The sequence below is a fragment of the Vicugna pacos genome, chromosome 6 (genome assembly GCF_048564905.1).
Source record: "Vicugna pacos chromosome 6, VicPac4, whole genome shotgun sequence".
NCBI lineage: Eukaryota > Metazoa > Chordata > Mammalia > Artiodactyla > Camelidae > Vicugna > Vicugna pacos.
This window is the reverse complement of record NC_132992.1, coordinates 6,931,671-6,958,697: the sequence shown is the minus strand read 5'-3', so window position 1 is coordinate 6,958,697 and position 27,027 is coordinate 6,931,671. Positions and strand designations below refer to the sequence as shown.

At 34.4% G+C, this 27,027-nt stretch overlaps 1 protein-coding gene and 1 pseudogene across 1 annotated transcript in view; one reads left to right on the top strand and one right to left on the bottom strand.

Annotated features, from left to right (window-relative positions):
• VPS13C (vacuolar protein sorting 13 homolog C) overlaps positions 1-27,027 on the bottom strand; it is a 156,727-nt gene that overhangs the window by 8,088 nt on the left and 121,612 nt on the right. The window contains exons 65-80 of the mRNA XM_072962306.1: positions 26,346-26,581; positions 20,141-20,282; positions 18,936-19,076; positions 18,050-18,131; positions 17,857-17,926; positions 17,107-17,218; positions 16,883-16,996; positions 14,843-14,982; positions 13,152-13,233; positions 12,058-12,171; positions 11,173-11,248; positions 10,616-10,779; positions 9,321-9,366; positions 7,098-7,221; positions 6,460-6,574; positions 1,377-1,465 (exon numbers count right to left, since the gene is read on the bottom strand). Of these exons, the coding sequence (XP_072818407.1) occupies positions 1,377-1,465; positions 6,460-6,574; positions 7,098-7,221; positions 9,321-9,366; positions 10,616-10,779; positions 11,173-11,248; positions 12,058-12,171; positions 13,152-13,233; positions 14,843-14,982; positions 16,883-16,996; positions 17,107-17,218; positions 17,857-17,926; positions 18,050-18,131; positions 18,936-19,076; positions 20,141-20,282; positions 26,346-26,581 (1,847 nt within the window). The remainder of the gene's footprint in view (positions 1-1,376; positions 1,466-6,459; positions 6,575-7,097; positions 7,222-9,320; positions 9,367-10,615; positions 10,780-11,172; positions 11,249-12,057; positions 12,172-13,151; positions 13,234-14,842; positions 14,983-16,882; positions 16,997-17,106; positions 17,219-17,856; positions 17,927-18,049; positions 18,132-18,935; positions 19,077-20,140; positions 20,283-26,345; positions 26,582-27,027) is intronic.
• On the top strand, positions 7,474-7,797 carry LOC140696722 (large ribosomal subunit protein eL33 pseudogene; annotated as a pseudogene).

The following is a 27,027-nucleotide window of genomic DNA, read 5'->3' as shown; positions in this document are numbered from 1 at the left end:
TGGCCCTTTAACGTTCTCCTGACTCCTTACCTACAGTATATGTGATGAATAAGCCTAACGTTAGCAATACAAGATTAGAGTTATTTTTTAAAATACTGATTTTAGAAGAAATGCTATATTTATGTAATCATTAAAGGTCAACCAGATCAGCATAATGGTAACTACCTCGTAACCAAAAAGCATTCCAGTCAGCGCCCACTACAGCTACAAGGGGACTAAGTCACTGTGCAGGTCAGGAATGTTATTTTTCTAACTGCCTCCTGAAAAAACTCTGTAAGTGATTAGATTTCAAATTACTACGACTTTTCAATTTACTTGAAGAAAACCAGATGTATAACGTACACATTAATATTCCTACAAAATGCCTAAATCAAACAAGTACTAAAGTGTTAAAGATTACCACCCCCCCAAAAAAACCTAACTGGCTTCCACTGCCGAGTGTTGAATCACATAAAAGGCATACAATTTTAAAATGAACTAATACACTGCCATTGAAGCTAACTACAATACACAATACAGATAAACACTGTTTTTGGTCTAATCCAATGGAGACAACATAAAATTATGGACATAGAAATAAGTGATTGCTTGTCAAATCTGTAAAAACCACATTTTACACTAATTGTTTTGTGATTATTTTTACTTCTTAATTAATGAACAAATCAGAGGACTAAATAATTCTCTCTTTGAAAAAGCTTGTAGGTTTAAGCCTGAATCCTATCATTTTAACCTTCTTTTCTCTCATTCCCATCTAAATATATTTAAGTGCAGTATTAAGGCATTTAATGCAGATTTTGCCTACTGAAAGGGCTTGCTTTAGTCCTACAAAAATGCATAAATTAAAATATTTTAAAAATAATCTGTAATTGCCATTTTAGAATAAGTGACGTAAGGTAAATATCAGGAAAATAAACCTAATAAAATAAAGTTAGAATAAGTTCTTTTATTGGGAAAAATTATCTACCACTCCCAAGATACTTGGAAAAAAGTGAAGCACACAGAAATAATACCACCCTTTTAAAAACGTATGCTAATCACCCAAAATAAAGCCGTGAGAAAAAATGATTCATGAATTTACCGTTATAATTCACATATAATGGTAATGCCACTGCACTTACAAAGGCCATTCTAGACTCTGTCTCTCAAAGTTGTGTAATGTGGTTAAGCCCCTGAACTACGCTGAGTCTCATTTTCACATGAGAGGGTCAGAAGAGATGATCTCAAAAGATCTATCTAGTTCTGTATTTTTATGATTCCAAGACAATGAACATTTTGTAGTTGAAGCATAATTTTATAAATCCTCTGCCATTTTAATCTTTAAAATTCTTATAATCTATATAGTTAGCACTTGAAAAAATGTCACTTGAAGTCAATACCTATTTGTAACCATAAGGCTTGTCTTCCTGCTTCCGGGAACAGCACAGTGGTATCGGTAAGTTTCTCCTTCTAACTTTTTGATATGACTCTGAAAAGAAAACAAGATTCAAGATTTGGGTTGTACATGCATCCATATAGTATTTCCAAAATTCTATATTAGCTAATTAGAATAACAGTGCCAGTTAGGATAAAAATTATTAGAAACAAAAGCGTAGTTCTACACACTGGCACATGAAGCTGGAAAAATATTCATAGTATATTTATAAATTAACTTCCACTGTGCCTTAAAAGACAAATAAGTATTAAATGCTTACTAAGTGATCGTCTAATAAAATACATCCTGTTGTGTGATAACATAGCAATTCAAAAATATCTGCCAGAAATAATCACACATTTTCATTAATATGAATGTACATTAATATAAAACTGGACATTAACATTACAGGGGTCCTTAGCCTGGGGTCCATGAACGGACTTTGAGAGGTCTATGAACTACCATAAAACAAAGTTTTATACTTTGAAAATGTGCTGAACTTTTTTCAAAAGACAGTTCACACTTTTCACCAGATTTTTTTAAGGGGTCTGTGATCCTTCTCAAAGGTTAAGAGTCACCAATTTACAGAGAGGTCGATATACACATAATAAAATTCCAAGATAACTGATATTTAATATTTTTGAATATTTGGTCTCATACATTAAACATGCAGGAGAACTACAAGTATGTACTGAATCACATTGCTGGTAGAAAAGAAAATGTAATGACAATCTTAATGCAAACACAAAGGATTTCTAAGATTTCAAATAGATGGTACAATTTATTCCTAAAGACAATTACAAGCATAAAATAATTCAAGTATAAATAGCAGCACATTAAAATACATTTATTTTTTCCAGCTATCTCAAAACTATTGTGACTTCAGTCAATACACAGTAAAAATCATTAAGTTATTTTTTATAATTAATGCTAATGAAATATTATTAACATTATTTATAATATACAATTTAAAATCAGATGAGATTAAATACGAAAATACAGAACATAAGCATACCTAATAAATATGATATTAACATTTTATAACCAAGAATACAACACCAATATTATCAAAAGGATAATATAGTCAATAATCATCACAAGCAGAGAAAGTACACTTGTTATTATTTCAGTGCTAAAATATACATTTTTTTTATTTTAAAGATCCTTGATTCCCAGTCATTCCTTCACAATTAGGAAAAGCCATGAACAAGGAAGATGCATCCCCAAAGGATGGGGTCTCATCTTCAGAATGAACCTCAGAGAGGAGTGGAATTTAACAGTCACTTGCTCCACATTTTGACATGTAAATAGCTAAATCTTTTAACATTTATACCTTAATCCCTTTAAAGAGAATACGGGAAATGAATATAATAATTTAGCACATTTATTTTCAGCTTTGAAATTTAAATAGGTTAAAATATTTAGTTTTGAGAAGCAATATACAAGAAACTACCCACTTTCCATCTTGTACAGATTTTCATTAGTTATCAGGATTTGTGCTTTAAATAATTTGAGACTTTTAAAGTATAATTTATCACCATAATACATTATAGAAACCATGTTTTCAGTACTTCTAAAATTCACTACATTCTGAGATCCAGATTAAGATATTTGGTCACTGTGGTAGATTAGTTGATGAAATATTCACTCTCTTCCCAAAAATGCAACTTGAAGAATTTACAATATTTAGCAAAAGCACTCAATTTTTTCAAGTAAATGCTAAAGAAATAATACAAGGTTTGAAAAGCAATACATATAACAACGTTTATCACAGCATTATTACTGTTAGTAAAATAACAGAAACAACTTTAATGTCAAGAACTGAGAATGGTCAAATATACAACGTAAGGTTCCCTCAACAGATAGTAAGGCAAAAATTAAGAATGAAGCATTTCTCCTAAAAAAAAAAAAAAAAGAATGAAGCATTTCTAAGGACATGGAAAAATATAATTAAAATGAAAAAGCAAGGAACACCATTTTAAATATCATGTAATTATAACTATGTGAACCAAGATGAATATTAAATAAAAACTGGTTATATACATATATATAAATATCATATATATGTGTGCATAAATGGTAATTATCCTAGGAGAACAGAGGATAAGCAGAATATATCCTATGAAAACATGGTATATGATTTAGTAACTTTCAAAGTAAAGTATTAAATTAAGGAATATAAAGTTATACTTAAGAGAAAAAGAAAATAAGATAAATCAAAAGATTCCCAAATAAATTATTTAGAATGTATCTACATTACATTAAGCACTAGGAGGACACAATCTTACCCTCTAATGCTCCTTAATATTTACACACTTTTGTTACACTTTGTCCCTTAAGGGCAGAAGCCTCATTTCTTTTGTGTATCCAGCACAGTCTAGATAATCAAATACTTTGTACCCAACTAACTGATTACAGCAAGATGTACAAGGGATGAAACAGCCTAAATGTCTTAATTACCCAGGCCTACCCTCGCTACCCATGGAGAAGAACTGCCAAGTCCTCTTGTTAATGTACAATCATTCTATTTCTTTCAGTTCTGAAATCTTAACAAAAACTAATAAATCAGACAAGATGATTATATTTAGCTAAAATAATAAAGTGTCTTGAAGTTTTGTGCTTACTGACATGCAGTTGTAAAAAAGAGAAATCACAAGGAAAAGATTAATAACATAAAGAGCTAAACAAACAGAAAGTAAACAATAAGCAAAGAAACAACCTTTAACAAGTTTTAAGAGTTTCCAAAAGTCAAGTCTCACTAAAATTGCAATGTACCCAGGAAAATCAGAAATCATTACTTTTACCTAAGAAGGAAGAATAATTATTAGTGACGATTTAAAGACGGCATCTGGAATGAGTTACTGTGCTTGATTCTCACAGAAACCGTACATGCTGTGACATTTTTGCCAACCCTCAATTATCTAGGCACAAGAAAAGTTTGTCAGCTATAGTTTCAGGCTGGTCTTTGGATGTCATTCTTTCTTTTTCAAAGTGCTTGTTTTAAATATGAAGCATTCAATTTATTCTTTTGGGAACTATAGTTTAAACAATCTATAATCCAACTAAACAGCTGGATATTAACAGCTTCATTCTGTAAGTTTACACTTTGGTTTCAATTTTGGGAGGAAGCATGAAAGTTGCTAGACAAGACACTGCTGAGTCAAAACATTTCTATCTTTAGTAAAAAAAGAGAAATCAAAATATAACTTATTTTGAAAATTAACTATGGGGCTACTAATTTCAAAATAATAATTTACAATTTTTTTGCTTTCATTAAGATAATGAATCCACTCTATGGGGCTTAAAAGCAAAAAGGATTGGTTTTTAAAAATAAAGACATCTATAAATTCAAATGGCACATAAGTAACCTGCTTAATTACACATTCAACTTCTACTTACATTAATTGAAACTAATAATTATGAAATAAGCATAACCAACAAGGAGAGTTAATTTTTATAAAGTAGAAATGCTAAAGGCTAAGAATATATTTAGAAATTACTAATAATTAGAAAATAATTAGAAAATGGGGGGGAGGGTATAGCTCAAGAGGTAGAGTGCATACTTAGCGTGCATGAGGTCCTGGATTCAACCCCCAGTAACTCCATTAAGAAATAAAAATAAATAAATGAAACGAATTACCTCCCCTCAAAAAATAATTTTTAAAAAAGAGAAATGATTGTCATTTATCTAGAAGGAGTAGCAAGTTGAAAAAGAAAACAAGATTAAGACCATGTTCTCAAAATTCATGTGCCAACCCTTATTTGAGGTTTAGGGACAGACCCAGAGCAATATTAGAACATTTGTCCCACCGTCCTGTAACCTGAGTAAACTGAGGGTGATTTTGTGAAACACAGTTATATAATCCTATCATCTGTACTCACATACATAAAGAACACACAATAGACTGGACTTCAGCATTGTTCTTTTTTTCCAACTTTACTGGAAATGCACGTGAATACCATAAGAAAAGATGAAATTTTCAAAATGATAGTAAGTGTCCACTTGTGAGGACATAAAGTGTCCCACCAATTAAATGGGAAAGAGCTCATTTCCTGCATCCTTTCTTTTTTTTTATTTATCTCTTATTCCTGCACAGTATCACCAGGAATACTACCATTTTTTATCTGTAGTGAAGCCACTACAAAAAAAAGTTCAGACAGGCGTGAGAGAGGTAAAGAAAACTTCACTAAAATGGACTCTCATTCTAAATAAACCTGGACAGTCAATTAATACCACAGTTTGTTCTGACTTTTAAGGATGAAATCAAGTAGCAGTATAGGAAACATTTACTCTTGTATTTCCAGTTCTTGCTGTGCAGGCAGAAAAAGAAAGAAAATCAGGTTAGAAGCATGCGGAAAGATAAAAACGTAATCACATACTATAAAAACCGAAGGCTAAGAACAATGAGGAGTCATTTTATTTTAAAGTCCAAGTAGGAAAGTATTAATAAGTTTATTTTAGAGGAAAGCTAGTCATGGGAGAGTAGCAATTTATACATGTGTGTATTATTTAAATACAGTAAAATTAAAACTAAAATAAAAGCCAAACATATTCTTAAGGCAATTTTTAACGTTTAAAAAGACTATATTTGTACATAATCTTTTTTTCTCTCCTCCAGCTTCTGTTTACCTAAATAAATCTAGGTTTACAATGTAATCCAGATAAATTAATTTGGCTGGGAGAAAAAGAAGCAGTGAAATTCCAGCAATTGGCTACAAAGCAGGGGACCGAAGTTAACAATGTGAACTAAATGAGCTACCAAGCAAATGGTAGTAAAGACTATGACTTTTTCTAACATTACCCTTTCTGCACTAAAAGCTTTGATCCTGTTTCGGAAAAAAAAAAAAAAAACGACCAGCTTTTCCCATTTAACACATTATGCTAATATAATAAAACAAACAACTACAAAATTCTACTCTACAAACCACGTTCCCTAATCTTTAAAAAGTTCATGAATCAGGAACCTTAGGAACTATGCATGAAATCCTGATCCTAGAAATCTTTAAAAGTAAATTTCACTCATGACCGTGAAGAGTAGAATTTATACCTCAAATAAATCATAGCCCTCAGATTCCTGCCTGTTGTAAGGACGAATGATGCCGTCTTCGTGGATCAGGCGGGGAGAACGGAGCCTGGACACTTCCTCGGTTGATTCTGCCACCCTGTGTAAGGCGGCAGAATAAGCACACGTAAGAAAACACATGAGAAGCTTTCAAAATAATACAAATATATACATTGATTAAACCCTGAACTACGTAACATAGTATATCAGTATTTGGTAGAGTAATTTCATGTAACTTGCCAAAAATAACGTGACAAGTGTTCAAACCAAGTCTGTATGACTCCAAGTTTTCCCACCTTTTCATAAAGAATAGAAAATGTCAAAGTAATAAAGGCAGCGAGTAGGTGATCCATGCTTTGGATCCGGGTGTCTAGCACAGTGCCCAGCACATAGCAAAAACCAATAAACATCTATTGAATCAAAGAGAAACCAAGCTATAAAAAAAAAAAAAAAAAGGTCGCTTATCACTCCTTTCTGGAGGCGCTTTACCTTGAGAACTTGTCAAAAGTTTCAATTAGACTTTAAGGTCGTTAAAAGCAGGCAAAGTATTTAACCTAGTTATGTATTTGAAGCAACAGTTAGCACACAGACACATATCTTGTGCACCGTATGTACTTAATTACCTCTGAATTCCTTGGAAGGTGCTGCTGGCCATATCAATGATTCCACCAGTTGGACGAGCCACCGCACCCACAAGCCCTTTTCCAATTCCTTTGAAGAATCCAGCAGCTCCTTCCTTTTTGGCACCTTCATGAAACCAAAGACAGTGGAAATATAAAGATTTTAAAATAAGCAAATTTGAACTCAACAAAAGCCTCAGCCAATCTCTGAACTGATTTACCCAGGAAGCTTCTAAAATTTGGCTTTCTAAAGAAGTTAAATTTAATCCCAACGTGATAACACAGTGGTTCTCAAAGTGTGTTAAAAATGCAAGTTATTCTTTCAGGCATCCTGGAGCCTGTGGAGGCCTGCTGGATATAGGATTTTTAAAACAACAAAATGTCTAGGAGGCTGTGGTTCAAGGCCATATTTGCTGGCTAAAAGTGGGGTCTCTGGAACCAGAGGGAGCACACAGCTCTTCCTAAAACTGAAGGTATTTATGCCTGAGATGAAACTGAATTCCATCTACGGAAGAGATGTGCTTATGTGCACAAAGCAAAGAACAACTTAATAACTCCTGGTGGAAAACCAAATAAAACCAGAGTCATCTGGGGAAAGGTAACTCATGCTCATGGAAACAGTGGCGTGGTTTGTGCCATAGTCTGAAGCAACCTTCCTGCCAAAGCCACTGGACACAGAATCCGTGTGATGCTGTACCTCTGAAGGACTTAAGAGTATTGAAAAATAAATAAATAAAAGTGTGGATTTGTTTTAAAAAAAAAAAAAGCAAGTTATTAGGCCCCACTCCCAGCCAGCAATCTGTGTCTTAATAAGCCCCCAAGGTAACCCCAAGGCACACTCAAGCTTTACAGCTACTGATCCAGAAGTTCAGTCAGTATCTGTGACTGGAAGGTCTAAGAACTGACCAGAGAATATTTTCTTTTTTCTTTTTTTTTTTGCCAACCATTAGGAGATTCTTCAAGTAGTATGCTTTTTTTAAATATAAGAACTTTATTGAAATATAATTCACATACCATATAATCCACCCACTAAAGTATACAAATCAAATGTTTTTCAGTACATTCAGAGTTGTGCAACCACTACCACAATTAATTTTAAAAATCTGAATCATCTCAAATAGAAGCCCCATGCCTAATAGTGCTCATTCCCCCCTTCCCCCTCTCAACCCTCCTCTCAATCCTATGCAATTTACCTCTTTCTTCCCACCTTGCAGACCTAGGCAACCACTAATCTACTTTCTATCTGTATGAATTTGCCTATTCTGGTCATTTCCTACAAATGGGATTATATAATATGTGGTCTTCTGTGACTGGCTTTTTTCACTTAGAATCGTGTTTTCAAGGATCGTCCATCTTGCACTTATAGCAATACTCGACTTCTTCTTATAACTGGATACCATCCTGTCGAATGGCCATACCACATTTTGTTTATCCATGCACTAGGTGATGGACATTTGGGTTGCTATTACATTCTGGCTATTATGAATAATGTTTCTATAAACACTTATGTACACATTTTTCAGCCAATATATGTTGTCAATTCCCCAGGAGATATATATACGTAGGCATGGAACTCCTGGGCCATATATAGGCTCTATGTTTATGTCCTGCTGTCCCAGCGCCATTGTTGAAAAGGCTATTCTTTCTTTATGGAATTATTTTAGCACCCTTGTCAAAGATCAATTGACTATAAATGTAAAAAATGTGTTTCTGAAATCTCAGTTCCATTCCATTGATACACATGTCTGTCTGTACTGCAGTACCACCTGTCTTAGCTACTTGATAGTAAGTTTTTAAGTTGGAAGCGTAAGCCCTTCAACCTTGCTCTTTTTTCCTAAGATTGTTTTGGCTATTTGGGGTACCCTGAATTCCCATAAAAATTTTAGAATCAGCTTGCCAATTTCAGCAAAAAAAGCTAACTGGTATTTTGATAGGGATTGCACTAAATAATGTGTTTTTAATAAGATTTTTTAAATGAGACAATTGCTACTGAGGGTCCCAAGGAATCTGGTGTGACTACGGCCCTGCTGAAAATAGCATTCAGAGTCTGAAATAGAGTCTGCTACTTAACCTCTCCACCTTCGGAGTCTTAAATAACAATTTAAGACTATGAACATAAAATTAGTCAGAACTTCTCTCAAATACCTAGTAGCAATTACATCTATTAACGTATACCAGGTATCAACTCTTCAGACTTTACACAGGAAGGAAATGTTCTCAACCTACCTTCCACAGGTTTTGTTATTATTCCAGTCACTCCACCAACAACTCCCTGGGAGAGAAATCAATCATAAAGTCAAGCCCCAGTGGAAGCTGTTTAATTTTAAACCAACCACTAGAGGTCTCTACAGACATGCCAGAAGTAACTTTTTTTTAAAACAACTTTTCTTTTTTTTATAAGGGCTTGCTTAACTTGATAGAGAACAACATGCACATGTAAGTGAGCACTATGATTTTAAAAACATTTTATCGCAGCAAATTTTAAAGAAAGCACCCTGTAGAAGCAAACTTTTATAATGGAGAGAACAGTAAAGCAGGTGAAAAATTTTCTACATCTGATTCTGACACCAAGCAGCAGAGGATCCAATCTCTTTAAGCCTCAGTTCCCATATCAGTGAAATGAGTTAGAAAATTACAGATCTAATTATAAATTCTAATGAGATTACTTTGCAATTTAGTGAAAGCAGAAAACTGAAAACGAAGGGGTCTCTGAAGGATAGCAAATAACCTGATAAATAAAGCACTTCAGAGGAGACAACATACAACATGCCAAATCACTCACACCAACACAGCAGGGACAGTCTCCTGAGGTAATGACCAAAATTTTAAAAATAACATGTTTGCACCTTCTTTCAATAACAGTCAAGTAACGGTTATAACTAAAACCACCTGCATATATAAAAACATAGAAAAAGAACTGCAGGATATATACTACACTGAAAAGATTAAATACCGCTCAGAAGAGGTGAGGGTTAACCAGAGAGTACTTTACAGCCTTACCTATGTTTCCATCACTTATTAAAAAAAAACTTGTAAGTTCTTATGATTATTTATAAGGAGAATAATCATATATTACTGTATAATTAAATAGTATTCATATAATACCTATATAATTTTTAAAGTCCTGAACAGGAATGAAGGGCAGTTTCTGGCTTATAACATATGATTGTACACCTCCCTTCTATAGAAGGGACCTGAAGACCCCCTTCCCCTTCTAGTTACCACCATTTACCACACTTCTCTGCTTTACTTCCTCCCCTTCCACAGTGATGCTAACCTGCCATCGTTACAGAGTTCTCATTCCAGCCCGAGGGTCAAACTAAGTCTGGGATTTGGGGGATAGATCTGATGGTGACAAAGGGGGAGGAGAACAAAAAAGGAAACAAAGTCCACAATGTACCACCACGGCTACTCTGACAGGCCTTGAATCACAGGCAGTATTTCAAGTTTCAAATAGCCAGTACATATTTCAAAGTGTATATGGAAGTTGGCGTTTCTTGAAGATTCAGCGGGACACTTACACGCAGGAAGCCCTTTCCCCCTCTGGCCAGGCTGTCGCCAAAATCTTTAGGTTGTCGACCCATCTCTTCTCTTCTTTTTTGCTGATACTCTTTATCCATTGTAATTGCTGCCAAACCTTTTCCAACAGAACCGGTGATTCGAGATACAACTCCTGCTGCACCACCTATCAAAAGGCCCAGAGAAGTCAGTCACATTGCTTCTTTAAAGAGCATTACCACAATACACACATGCAGTTGCTTGAACTAACAGGTCCTTACAATTCTGTCTCATATACAAAAACGCACAAATTTATTTTTCCCATTTTCTGCTTTGCAAGAAGAGGAATAAAACTATTTAAAGCACAATGATTCAACACTACAAAGACATTAAAAAAAAAACCCAGCAGGTCAGTGTCAAATTATTTTACACTTAAGAACAAGGGAACACATCTTTTAAAGGGATTGTTAGAAAAATGATCCCTTGTTTGTTGAACATAATCATTGGTTTTTCATAAACAATGCATTTTATAGTAACTGTAATGAAAAAAATATATACACAGACAAATACATGTACGTACCTACTGTATGTCCAAAGAGACTTCTTACTCCAATTACTAATCCCTCAGCAAATTCTTCAGGGCCTTGAACAGCACCCTGGCCAAAATAAATAAGTAAATAAAATTAAAGTTTGCTACTTAAAATTTAAAGAAATTTGAAGACTTTCAATCTAGTATTTCAGAGTTTCCATGAAGATACAGAATCTGTAAGAATCCATAAACTTTGTGGTGGCACAGTTTTCACTCTCTAGATCCCAAAACTGATGGGGCACCTACTGTGTATGAAGATACTTACAACCCACATGATCTCAGCAAACCCTCAAGATGACAGAGTCGGAGAGGAGGAAACCATGGCTGCAAGCACAGTCTGAAGGTGGCCTCCTGTGCCGAGTTCCATGAGACTGCTGAAGCAAGCCACACTGACAACAGGCCCGAGAGCCCGCACAGGTTTGGCTCTCCTGTCCTCCCACTTACTCTCTTCGCTTTGTCCTTTTAAAACCCTCACGACGCTGGGCCCCTGGATCCTTTAAGCGGCGGTGAACAGGCTAGAGGAAAGCTTGACTATGAAACAAAGTCAGCTTTTAATGCCCCATTAAAGTGCCTGTCCACAGTGATGAAACAGCCTGGAAATGGCCTCAGCCTCCCTAGCACTCTTCCTTATCACTGCATGGAATCCTACAAAACACGGGCCTGCGTTAGCACCCAAACACTAGGCGTGCTCAGTTAACTCTAAAACAATCTTCTAATGTCATCTCAAGTAATTTTAAATAAAAATAAAAAATTAATATATTCAGTATTTGAACATTATTGAGTTCCCAGATACGATTAAAACACAAATATTTTGTCATGAAAAAATAGAACGTCCATGTTTCTATACTATACTTAAAATAAATAAAAGATCAATACCTGGAAGGGTTCATAGAATAAAGCTTCAAATCCTTCAGACAGACCTCTAATCAATCCAAATGGGTTTCCAAGCACATCTAAGCCCAATACAAGGACATACATCTGTTTCAAGAACTACAAGGAAAAAAAAATGAAGTCCTTTGCAACTGTTGCAAGAAACAACATCATGATGCAATAAGAAAAAAATGCAATGCTGACTAAATTAGGTTGTTAAAGGAAACCTATGCAGAATAACCACCATTATGATCATCAAGTGATCTTCTGCTATACGCCAGGCATTATGCTAGTACTTTACATGGGCCTTTCAAACTGGACAGAACTAGATTTGAGACAAAGTCTGCCACGTAGCAGTCATGTAACCTCTGACAAGTCACTGAGTCCATAGGCCTCGATCTTCTTATCTGTAAAATGGGAGGTCTATTATATTTTCCTTGCATGGCTGAGTATGCATATTAAATGAATACATATTTCAAAGATCATTACTTATTATTGTTAGTTATTATCACTATTGCCATGAAGCTAGGTGTCTAATAATTAATAACCAAAACAAAAACCAAATGAAAATACATCCTTATATGAACATGTAAAAAACGGGATGTCTACATACACACCATAAGAGAAAGGACCTTCCAGCAGAGGAAGGAAAGGGGACTGTCACCCTGGAGTTCCACAGTATAGCAATGGTACCCTGGTGCCCCAAAACAACCACTCCTCTGTGCATAGAACTCGAACCATGAAGTAACAGGAACAGGGGAGAACCTGGCTTCCTCTCAATTCTACTAGACTATGCTTACAAACTGTAGTCACCGAAGGAATAAAATGTAATGACTCCTAAATCACTATTTTTTTCCCAAAGAGGTGGAAGTATACTTGCAAAGGGAAGAAACACTAAAGGAAACTTTTAAAAAGGTTTATAAAGGGGGGAAAGAACTAAAGAAATAGGGATTAATCATTCAAGAAAAACTACTAAGTAATAAGATTGAGAACTGCAGTAAATTAGGTAAATATCACACACTTTGCAATCACATTCAAATGTTTTGCTTTGATATTTCATGAAGGATATTCCTCATGAGTTAACTATGATAGGAAATTACCTGTTCGCTGTAATGTCTAACAACACTCCACATCAGCTGATCTCTGTTGTAAAACTGACAGCGAATTTCATAATAAGCAAGTCTGGAGGAGAAAGAGTCAAAGGAACTAAGATCAGTTTTTGAAAAAAAAAAAGAGAGACAAAATTTCAATGATAATCATTGCTAATTCACAATTAGGTTTGTACATCTGTCACATATAATTTACACTTGAGATCTTAAATATTAGGATAACAAAACTATTGTAAAAATAGTGCATTCTCATGCAAGTCTTTCATAAATACATAAAGAGTAAAAAGGTTTACAAAAGTTGACCATAATCCCACCACAAAGTAGATTTTTAAGTTTTTTTCTTCTTCTTATTCTCCACTTTGAATTCTTTCTTTTCTGTGCAATTGAAAACTATTAAAACACTTTGTATGCATTTTTATACTCAACACCGTGGATAAGTATTCCTCTAAGTCTTCAAAATTCTATGTTGCCATTTTTAACAGATGCATAGCATTCCATCATGTGGAAGTGTCATGACAAACAATTCTTCCACGGTCAGTCATTTCTAAATTTTGACATAATAATCGAATGTTGCCATGTGTATCCTGAATATAATTTTGGTTGTATTTCAAGATTGATTTTTGGTCTTAGTTCCCCCCAAAATTAATGGATGAAAGACAAGAAAAACATTTAAGGCTCTTGACATAGATCCCCTTTCTACTAACACAAAAAGAAAAAAAAAAAAAAAGCCTGTTTCTTAGCTCCACTTCCTCTAGTACTAGAGTTCTCATATTTTGAAATCTGTGATAATTTGTTTCAATTTACATATATCCTTTGATAAATAATAAAGCTAAACATATCTCATATCTATTTTTGTGAGTAATCTCATACTGTCCCCTGGCAATTATGACACTGGAATTTTTAGGTTAAAAATTAAGACTATCAATCTTTTGTTATACTTGTCATTATATAGTTCTGGTTCTTTGTTTTTAAATTGTTTCCACTGATTTTGTTGTGTCTAATCTTTATGTAGTCAAATCAATTTTGTGTTTTCCATTGGATTTTTTCCATTGCTTTCAAACTTAGAAAGACTTCCTTTATTCAGAGATTTGATAGCAATTAACTTCTCTTTTCCTTGGTCTTTGTCTTTCTATTTGAATTTTATGTTTAAGGCTTCAATTCCTCTGAAATTTGATGTGTCACAGGTGAGGTGAAAATGATATAAATGAATTTTTTTTCTCCAAGGTAACTACTTATCTCTACACCAGTGCTGAATATTCAATTCAATAAACAGTCACTGAATTTATATGTGTCTGACACATAAATATTCTTATATTAGATGGAGCAAGGAGTTTGCCATATGATTATCTGAAATCTCACCCTATTGCTATATATTTCTAAATATAATTCTGTTTAAAACATGGTCAACTTATAATATACAACTGAAAAGTTCAATAATACTCTACATTCATGTATTACCTAGGTATGGGCAACTGAAGAAAATATTAGAGTCTTCACCTTATCTTTATGAGTAAAATAAGTGTACCTAAAGAGCAAATTAGAAAGGCACCCATCTTTTCAAGTATCAGTGGTAAGAATTACCATTTTTCTAAGCTAACATTCTGGCCCAAATGGAGAGAGCGAGTACCCAGAAACACCGCCCTGGCATGGAACCCTCCCACGCCCTGCGGCGTGGCTCTTACTTGAATATGAGGTCGTCCACATCAGTCAGAGTAGCACCGATACTTTTCAACAGCAGATTGACAGAATAAATTGGAATGATTTCCTGTTTTTCTTTGTCTGACTCTCCACCACCAGAGCCCAAAGACAAACTCAAGTGCAACTGAAAGAAAAATGATGCTCAGTAAATGAAAGCTAAAAACAAAACGAAAAATTCACATACACAGAAACCAGATAGTCCAGATACAAACGCTGTATTTTTGAATTTGAGTCCTAAAGAAAGCTATCATTTTTTACACTATACGTTACACAGAATAGCTCACTTAGATCTGATTCTCCTACTTACTTTTTGATGAAATACAAATTAGTCAGTTCCAAAGCTCAAACTATAATTTTATTCAACGTGTATAAAGTATTTATATGGAGGAGCCCAAAACACTTTGTAAAAATAGCATAATCACTTCAAGAAAAAAACATATCAACTGGCTCCCCATAGTCTACTGCTCCAAATAATGGATAATCATTTATCTTCACCCAATAAGAGAAATAACTTATGGTAACAACTAACAATAACAATTATAATTAAACATTAATAACAAGTAACAATAACATGACAATTACGGCAATAGTTAGCCAGTTCTTAAAAGAGTTGGAAAGTTTTCGACTTCCACAGACCCTTCACTCAGCCCTTAAACAGGAGGTTTTACACATTCCCATTTCACTGCTTCCACTTTGTGCTGCATCATCATTAATGCAACAGCGCCAGAGCACACAGGGGGCAGGTAACCCAAACGTGTAAGTAAAGCAGGTGACTGTCCTCCCCATGCTGCCATTCTCTAGGCATTTTCCCTAACCTACAGAGAGCTCAACAGAGGGCATGTGGGAAAGGCCAGGAAAGCCTGGTTGCTGGGTTTTTCTTTGATGTAAAACTTTCATTCATCCGTAGAGTCAGAGTGCTGGGATCCAGGAAAGGAAGCCTTAGTGAAGAGATCTAGCCTTTTCCTAGGGTGAAGTCATCATGGAATAAGAAAACGATTGTGGTTCATGATCTTAACTATTTAAATTCAAGGCACAATTCCTAGTGTGCCTAAAATTACGCATAGGTAAATAATTCGTCTTTAACACCTCTTTGATTATGAACTCCATGAAGTCATTTTATACCTACCACAGCAACGTTGATAGCAGGCATTCAGTAAATATTTGTTGAAGATATTCTTCAATCTCAAATAACTGATTTTCACTTAATAATGAAAAAGAAACTGTGTACACCACATAAAACACTTTTAAGTATCACTTTTAAACTTAACACTATGGGTGTGTCTGATACTAAACTAACGTATCAATATAAAATAATAATTGCATTTTATAAATCCATTCATTTAGCTGAACGGATTGGTGAATGCAATTGAAAATAATGTGCTGTAAAGTTTTTGAGAATGTAAAGGATCATCAATATTTTAAAGTTACTTAATTGTAAATCTGGCCCATTACACAAGTTTATGGTTGACAGCATTTGTGAATTCACTAAGCAGTCACCTTTCCCTATAAAAGCTAAAAAGAACAACAAAAGGAGATAAGGAAATGGGTTCATAAAGTACAAAATCAGGCAAGTGAAAGGTATCCAATTTTCCACTCCTTTAGTTACAAGCAAATTTTGGAAGGGTGAAAAACACCACATCCACAGTATAACACCTACTTCAGCGTTTTCACATTGTGGTTAGGGCACCCATTATAGCCTTCTATTCAGACAGTCAGAGTAGTTACAAAGTGCAACCAAAACATTACACGTTGGGGAGCTCTTCTTCGCTTCATTAAGAAATGCTTTTGTCAGCTTCTTCCTTGAATAAAGGGGTTATTAATTCAAGACTAGAGATCACGCTCGGGTGACTTCTCTGCGGGAATCATGGTTGTACATGTTACAGAGAATGGTCTTAATTCAATTAATCAAACAAAATTCCCACCAAATATTTGATGCAACAAATTAAAACCCACGTTTGTACACAGACTATTTAAAAGTTCTACAATAAGTCTGTCAAATTTTCAAAATAATAATTATAACAAACCTTAATAGGAGAAATATGGAAAAGTTCGAAGAAACTAAGAACGGATGTATCAGTCACTGAGGGCTCCACTAATTCTGTGTTTAGAGCAGCAGAATCTTCCTGAATTAACTCTGTCTGAAAAAAAATTAATCAAGATTTTCTATTTTAAGTTTTTTCCTACCATAATTAGTGCAAAGAATGATTTAAGTTTTTAAATAATTTTCCCAAGAAATAAAAATTATTACCCGTCTTCTTTTGGCTTCAGGGTCAGTTGTTGGAGTAAACAGTGCAGTAATAGCTCCTAAAAACCCCTGATCAACTTTTAAGGCCATTTCCTGAATGAGGACCATAAAATACCTAAGGGAAAAAAATTTTTTTAAGTGGAAAAGGATTTTTTAAAGATGGAAAAGGCTTTCTATCAAACCTTGTAATTTTCCACGCTAAAACTTCATTTTGGCCAAAAGCCACAGCAAGATCTTGTTCCTTGATCTCTAAAAAGGTGTTACGTTAACAAGATCAAAATCTACTTACACTGAGTTTTTTTTTTCATTAAAGTGAAGGTTTCACTAGAGGGAATACTGCTGTATTAACACATAGCATTTAAAGTGACAAATTCCACATTTATCATATTACAGAAGAGACAAAAACAACTAGATGATGTAGCATGTTTTATCTAATTTTTGAAGTCCGCAGCAATTGATTTAAAGAACACACTTCACAAACACACTGATCATTCACATTTCAATGACTGTTTTACGTTCTAACGGGAGCTACAAAAGAGAGAAAGTGGTGAAATGAATTTTACACTGAAAAATCTGCAGAAGATATTATTAAAATAAGTTTCAACATAGAAAATCACTTGACCAAAAGTGGACTGAAATGTTCAGGTGGAAAATAATTTTTATACAAAAGCCACTTACAAAAGAGTAAAATTTATGTTCAAAGTAGACTCTTATTTTAAATTCCTTTTGATAAACAGGCGACTCTTTACTTACTTGAACTGTAAGACTTTGCTGTACTCATTAAATCTTGTGATGACACTGACATCAATGAAAGGTTTGGGCTCTAAAAGGAAGGAAAAAAAATACACAAAAAAGGCAATCAAGCTTTCCAGTAGGTCAAAATAATGTCTGCTTAACTCTTATACGTAGAGTATATCTCAACACAATTTTTTCCTTTTTTTTTTACCTGAATCCAAAGCAATAGATTTTGGAGGGGCCACAGGGTGAAAGACAACAGGGAACACTGTACCCGGTAACTGACTATCAACCTGAAAAAAAAAGAAAAAAAAGAAAAAAGAAAAAACTAACTCAGCAGGACTTAGAATAATTTAAACTTTGGTTTCAGAGAAAATATCATAGAAGATGCTACTAATTTCATCGTAATTATGTATCTGAATGTATACGTGCTGCTATTAGAAGTTTCACTTTAAATCTGAATTTCTTATATATCTCACCAAGGGCAAGCTTTTATATAAAGGAATATATAAATATCTTCATGGCTGCATTAATACTGTGCAGCATGAACATCATTAATGGAAATTTTTGTACTTATGGATCACATGAGATTTCAACTCTCTGTAATTTAAATAAAATGCAAATGGAGCCTGGATATGAAATTAGAGGTTATGTACTAAGAAAAAAAAAGACTAAAAATGTCCTAAAAAGTACCAATCGGTAGTTAAAAGGAAGAGAGGGAGGAAGGCAGGAAGGGAGCAGGCAAACACGCAGCCAAAACAACCTGCAACAAAGCCCTGCTCGTTCCCACACAGAAAGACAAAGGGAAATCCTATTTAAGGATTCCATGACATTCAAAGGAGTATATAAAATAATAGTCACAGCATAAGAAAACACTCTGGCAGGCTAACTGGTCAAGCTAAAGTCTCAAAAGGCACGGGGTCTTTAGACGTGGATGGTAAGTATGGTGAATCCATAGGCTACGTGGGAGGAGAAGAAACATACAAACAAAAGGATACCAATTACGATGCATGATAAAAACTTGTTAAAAAAAAAAATTCATACCCAAGATTCCCAAAGTGATCAGATCTACCTATCGAACAGGACGACAGTGTTACCTGAAGCCAATACAGCCTGGCCCTTAAACTTCTTTGGTGAGGAGACTGCTTAAATTCCACCTGAATTCCTGATAAAAAATCTCTTTTTATAGGGCACCGAGCAGGGAGGCGCATTTCCATTGGGTCTTTACCAAAATTCACCTGAGGAAAAAGCGTATGTATCCATGATGAACTGGTTATGGCAATGGAGCCCATTTAAAATATCCATTAACTCACAAACTGAAAGGAAGAATGTCTTAATCTCTGGGTCTCACCAGAAGATCTAACTTAAAATGATCTACAGTTGAGATATCTGAAGCAGAATCATCACTTTTCTACCAAAGTTATGAGGAAAACAAGAAAACAACTGAAGAACATTTCAATAACATAAACTATTCTTAAAGAAGGTAAGTCATGCTTTATATTTTTTAAAAAACTTCAGTAATAATGGGTAATTCTAGATAATCCTCAAACTTTGTTTTAACACGCTAAACAACGAATAGTTAATAGCTTATTTATGTCTGACACTAATTGTATAGTGTTTTCTTTTTTTTTTTTTCATTTGCACACAACCAACATTTATAAGGATGAGGGTGGCGGTGGGGAGCATATCTGGTGACAATGCAAACTCAACCATCAGACAGCAAAGACGAGAAACCCAAACTGTATGACTGAACCTGTGGTCAAGCTTCTGCGGTTTTCTTGGAGGAAAAATGACTCCCAGTTTCAGCAGTGTAGGAATCTGTGTAGACTACCCCTTTATTTGTGGACACTTCCTCAGGTCCAACAATCATTCACATTTAATGAATTTAATCAAGCAGGTTTTCTTTAGAGTTTTCATCACTGAGATAAACAGTATTGCACAGCCCTCATTTAGCAATATATTTTGGTATCATTCAAAATATAAGAGGAGGAAAAGTTTCAATAAGCAATCTGAATTTCTCCATAATCTTCCTAAAAACAAATTCCATGAAACTATCTGCTTTGTAAATAGAGGAACTTCTAAAAACACTGATGAGAAACATAATTAATGTTTCATAATATATAATTTAACAACAATATACCTTAATTAAAAATGTACTAATCAACTTTATTAGTCATGCCAATTCTACTAATAAATTAGTTTCTACATATACATTTTTACTTGGATAGTAAAATTTTACTTACTACCACTAGCAACAACAAAATACACATATAAGAAACAAAACAAAAGAATTTTGGTATACCTCAAAATTATCATCTAGTTTAATCCAGCCATGGTCTCTTGATTCTTGGTATTTCTGATAGGACTTTTCCAATAAAATTATCTGCTTTTGACTAAAAGGCTTCCATTTCCGTTTTGATTTCATCTCCCAAACAACACCAGAACTACAAATAATTCACAAAGGAAATTAATTAAATTAAACACATATTTTGGTTGTGGAATTGTCATTAAACTCCAAATTATCGCCACTGTCAACCTCCTATGAAAATCACATGTATATGAGATTTTTTTAAACACCAAAATATATCTGTGTTATAAAAGTGCATATGGAAAAGAGGCAGGAGAGCGTGGTTTTCTATCACAGGATGACATCAATAAACTAAGGGACTAATAGCAAAATTTTTTCGTAAGGGGCCGTATGTAGCAAATATTTTAGGCTTTGTGGGTTGAGACAAAATGAAAGCTATTATGTAGCCACTCAAATAACAAGAGAGAAAAAACACTTGCACCAATTTCCTATCAAAATGTAAAAATAACAATTGGGTACAATTTTTAGAAACATGAAGTCTATTAATGAGAAAAATTCCTTTCCTTCCGTCCTTCCTTCCTTCCTTCTTCTCCTCTCTCTTTCTTTCTTTCCTTCAGTGGTATAACTGACATATAACATTATTTACTTTCAGATGTATAACATAATGGTTTGATATTTGCATACATTGTAAAATGATCACAATAATAGTTAACATTCGTCGCCATACATAGTCACACAAAAAATGTTTTTCACAGTTCTTCTGTGGGGTGACAACTTTTCACCAAATTAGGGCTCAAAGTCAGTGTTCCTCATTATTAAAATTGATTGCAATGTTCATTTGTTAATGCTGATCTGTAATAAACACCTTTAAAAACATCCTTTTACACAGACAGCTACTGTCAAACACTGCTATCAATCAGAGAATACTATTTAATTAAGTATACGTATCACCTGTAATGTATTTGTAAAATTCTATTCTATATGAGAAAATTCTAAATCTAATTCTAAATTCTGTTTCCTACTCTATTAGATTCTTCTCTTGATAGCTGCCTTTTATCATCTGAAAATATTACAGATCAATCACTTCCAATTGAAAGTTAAACAGAAGCTCTTCCGTTAACAGTTAAATGAATCTTAAAATGTGGAACTTTTCTTTGTATTTGCATTGTTGGTTTCATCAAAATGACTTTGCTATGTTGCCTTCTGCTTTTAGGTTGAATTCAATATCAATGCTGCAGCAAAAGCTAATTTCCAAAGCCATTCAGTCTTCAATAATAGTGGCTGAGGGTGATTCCTGTCATTTAGAAAAAATTTAACCTTGGCCTGGAACTCAAAAGAGTACAATGTATATCACTGTTACACAGTCAAATTGCTCTGTGTTAAGTCAAGACATTCAGCTTCCATTCCTGACAAAAATTCACTGAACTAATGATGGTTAAATCCTAAGAGTGAATGAAGTTCCTTACTGAACACCACTGGTTTGATAACACATAACTGATGCAAATTTTCTACACAGTACCTGCTGACAAACAACATAATGAAACTATAGGCTTTCAACACTACATTCTGTGAATTTGTCCAACTATGCCTTTTTCTGCTTCAGGCGTATTTTTCCCATCATTAGTTGTAACATATCTTAGAAGATTCTGTTTCATGTACTGAATAATTACTTCTTCAACGTGTTTGAAAATAGTCTCACTTGTAGTTGTTCTGTGTCGACTATTCACAGAGGCTAATTCTTCATTCACTTTCAAACACAGCACTGGTTTCTCAAATATACAACTGAGTGGAGATGGTAACATCTGTTCACTCATCAAGAGCCAAGGAAAACCGCCCAAAACTATTTGCCTTCTTTTTTCATTAACAATTGATGTTGCTCTGAATGTTCTAAATTCTTCAAGCAACTGTTCTCACCAAAAGGCTAATGGTCCTAAGTTTATTTTCTCTGGACACATTTCTTTAGCTGCTACAATTAGACATGATTCAATGAATTCACCCTAGGTAAAAAGGCTTTCTTTGCGTGGCTAACAAATGAGTCACTCAGAAACTAACTTAGGTTGCAGCTCCATTTTTGGCTTTTTATCTTGTGAAGAAATTCTGCTGCGATTAGACATTTTGTCTTAAATTTTCTAATTTTTCTGGCCATTGCTTTCCTGTGAGCTGGATATATTCTGGTAAGTGCTTAGGTTGGAAATGTCAATCTACTGTATTCTTTTACTACAGCATAGTGTCATGACATCATTCAAAGTCCACTTTTCTTATTTTGACATGATGAGTGTGCATCAGTAATAAAAAATAAATAAAAGTTGCAGTATAGCTACAGGTGTGGAAACCAAACACTAGAGTTACGACTATGTCACTGTCGCTTGCTGTGCACTGAGCAGCACTTCAAAAGCAGCCACAAACATGCAAAAGAATAAGCAAGGCTGTTTTCTAACAAAATTTTGCTTATGGTCAATAAACTTTGAATTTCATATACTTTTTCATGTGTTACAAAATACTATTTTTCTTTTAAATTTTTCAAACACTTAAAAATGTAAAAAAAAAAAAAAAAAAGACACCCTTAAATCAAGGGCTATAGAAAACAGGCAGCAGACCAGATTTGGCTCTGAGGCCAGACTTTGCTGATCCCTGACTAGGGAATGTTTGCATAATGATAAAATCTAACTCCGTAATGTTTTAATTTACATAGCTTGTTGATATTAGTCAACGATAGTGTTAACAATGTCCTCACTACATAACGTGTTTAAGGGACAACAGTCTATGAAGGTAATGAATAAAATACCTACTATAAGTTATAAAAATTCAATAGCAATTCATGATAAAAACTTCAGCAAACTAGGAAGAGAGGGGAACTTCTTCAACCTGATAAAGAACACCTACAAAAAGCCTACAGTTATTTCAAGACTCAGTGGCGAGAAACTAAATATTTTTCTCACTAAGATCATGAATAAAACAAATACATATGTTCATGTATAACTGAAAAATTGTGCTGAACACTGGAATTTGACATAACATTGTAAAATGATTATAAATCAATAAAAAATGTTTTAAAAAATGAATAAAACAAAAAGGTCCACTCTCACCACTCCTATTCAACACTGTGCAGGAAATTCTAGATAATGTAATAAGACAAGAGAATAAAATAAAAGGTACACAGATTGAGAAGATATAACGAATGGATGTTTTTGCTCTCAGATGACATGTCTGTCTATTTAGGAAATCCCAAAGAATCAACCAAAAAACTGCAACTAATAAGTTTCAAGACACAAGGTTAATATAAAAAAGTCAATTACTTTCTTATATACCAACAACAAACAATTAGAATTTGAAATTAAAAACACAATAACATTTACATTAGTACCAAAGAAATGAAATACTTAGATACCTGAGGAAAACTGTAAGTTTGATAAGAGACCAAAAATCTAATAAATAAATTAAAATACCCATGTATGTGGATGTGACACAATATTGTCAAGATATCGGTTCTTCCTAAGTCAATCTATAGATTCAATGCAATCCCAATCAAAATCCCAGCTAATTATTTTGTGGAGTTGACAAAATGATTCTAAAATTTATATGGAAAAGCAAAAGACTCAAGATAGCCAACACAATATGGAAGAAGAAAAAGCTGAAGGACTGACACTACCTGGACTGACACTATGTAACTTCAAGATTACTATAAAACTCGAGAATCAAGACAGTGTGGCATTAATGAAAGAAAAGACAAACAGATCAAGAGAACAGAACTGAGAGCCCAGAAATTGACACAAATACAGTCAACTGATTTTTGAAAAGGAGCAAAGGCAATTCAATGGAGAAAGATCAGCCTTTTCACCAAATGGTGACAAGAACACCTGGACATTCATATGCGAAAAAATGAATCTAGACAAAGAACTTACATATTTCACAAAAAAATAACTCAGAATGGATTGCCTAAAGATTCAACACAGAACTACAAAATTACTGGGAGATTACTTAGGAGAAAATCTAAGAGACTTTGGGTTTGGCAATGACTTTTAAGATATAACACCAGAACACAATCCATGAAAGAAAACACTGATGTGGGACTTCACTGAAATGGAAGATTTCTGCTGTGAAAGACACTGTTAAAAGAATAAAAAGACAAGGCACGGGTTGGAGAAAACATTTGCAAAACATACAGCGGATAAAAGACTGATACCCCAAATACACAAAGAACTCTTAAAACTCAACAATAAGAAAACAGAAAATCTGAAATTGGGCTAAAGATCTGTACCTCACTAAAGAAGATATTCAAATGACAAGTAAGCATATGAAAAGAGGCTCAACATCATACATAACTAGGTAACTGCCCTTAAAACGAGGTATAACTACACACCCATTGTAACAGCCAAACTCCAGACACAGACAGCACCAAGTGCTGACAAGGATGTGGAGCAAAAGAAAGTCTCACGCTTTCCTGGCAGGATTACCAGTTTCTCACAAAACTAAACTTACTCTTACTGTATGATCCAGTAATCATGTTTGCTGATATTTACCCAAATGTGGTGAAAACTTAGTCTACACCAAAAACCTGCACATGACTGTTTATAGCAGCTTTATTCATAACTACTCGAACTTGGAAACAACTAAGATGTCCTTTAACAGGTGACTGGATAAATAAATTGTGGTACATCTACACATGCAATATTATTCAGTGATTAAAAAAATCAGTTATCAAGCCACAAAAAGACATCAGTAACCTTAAAAGGACACTACTAAGTGAAAGAAGCCAATTAGAAAAGGCTCTATGTACAATTCCAATGTTACGGTATTTTGGAAAAAGCAAAAGTTTGGAGATGGCAAAAAGATGGGTGGTTTTCAGGTGTTCAAGGGGAGGGAGGGAGCGAGGGATGAATAAGTGGAGCATGGGTGATTTTTAGAGAAGTGAAGCTATACTATAGGATCCTGCAATGGCGGATACATGTTATTATACATTTGTCAGAATCCACAGAATTCATAGCACAAAGAGCAAACACAAACATCAGAACCACAGTACACTGTAGAAAATAATGTATCAACATTAGCTTATCGATAGTAACAAATGTACATTATTTCAAGATGTTAAGAACAGGGGAAACTGGGACGATTTATTTTCCTCAGTACACATCCTTACTAAATGTGTACTGAATTTGCAGTGTGTCAGCAAAAGGCAATCAAGTTCTTTTAGATGAAAATGTCCTTACAAATAAAGGTCAATCTAACAAAATATAATACCGTATACAACACTAAAATAAGTTACATCAAAGAACAAGAGAGTGGAGAAAGTTGGATTTATATGGCTTATAAGAGATTTTCATATTTAGTTAAAAATATCCTACAATAATGAAACGTACAGCTGAGAGAATATATTACCCATAAATACATAAATATATTAATTTATATTAATGGTATGTTTAATACCATTTACTGAACCCTTAATCTGGCCGGTGCTGTGCAAAGAACATCACATACATGACCTCTCTATTTACTTAAGTTTATACCTCACTAAACACATGATTATTGACAGATCCTATGCTGGTTATAGCTGGTAGTAGCCATTCTCCCCTACGGCCTCCAAAAAAGAACGAATCTTTTATCAAAGGTAGTGTGACCGAGAAAACCAAAAGAGATCAATTCAAATGTTTTTCTTAGGTAGGTATAAGCAGAACCAGAGAAAATAACTGGTCCCATCACTATTAAAAAGTTCTAAACAACACACCCATTAAAGACTATGTACCCATGTCAAATGCTGCCTCCACTATGAACGCTTTCTTCAATTTATGTGGCCCATCACTGTTGGCTCCCCCGACCCACACCAGTTTCTCTAGCCTCTACAGCGCAAAACGAGTCAGTTGTTTCTACTTCTGTATTTCCACTGCATGTGTATCTACTTCTTTGCAACATTCCTTGGCATTTCTATAATTCATTTTTAGACATACATATAGACAACAAAGAAAGAAACACACGTCCTTCTTCCCCACCAACTGATGAGTACTGCAAGGGCAAAGCCATTACCTTAGCATCTTTCTAAGGGACTTTTCAACTAGCAATGAAAACAGGTGTTCGGTAAGTTTTGCTGAAAGAACGTGAAGTACATCAACTTGAGAACAGGTATTTGTTTACTCTCATTAAACCTGATACAACGAACTCAGTGCCTTTCAAAGAGCTCTGATGCTTCATCTTCCTCCTTCCGTACCTGGTTATCCCGACATATGAGACTTCCTGCTTGTCCTCGTTGTTCACCAGCGAAAGCCCAAGGCTATGCAGAGACAGCGTTACTTCATGACGGGCTTGCTCCGCTTCCTCCGCCTGCAGTGCTCTGGAGACCAAGGCCACGTCATCAGTGAAAAACAGAACTCTCTGGCGCCCATCTAGAAATGATACCCAGTGTATCTGGATGTTGGCATCATACGGAAACTGCCCACATTCATCCTGGGGAAAAGAGAGACAATGTTAACACCACAAACAGTAAGTTTTTATCAGGTCAAGCTGAACTACAGTAACTGAGAAAGCATGGCTACAGGAAACTATCAAAATGACACCAAGTTATAATCTGTTTTGAAATATATGCACCATTTTTTTTCAAACAACAAAGATTAACAGAGCTTAATAATTTTTAAACTGTAGTTTGAGTTACCCGGTTAGTGCTCGGAGGGCACTTAGCAGGAACAAGAGTATCCTTCGAAGGCACCAAAGTCATCAGACGCTTACTTGCTTCCCAGATGGACAACAGAATGGTTTAGAAGTTTACTGGAAAAGTAACCTCAGGTAAAACTAACCTACTTTATTTTTATGTTTTAATAATTTACAACATTGCAAATACCTATATAAATCACACTGTTAAACAGTCAAACCTGTGATGATCAATTTTTACTAAG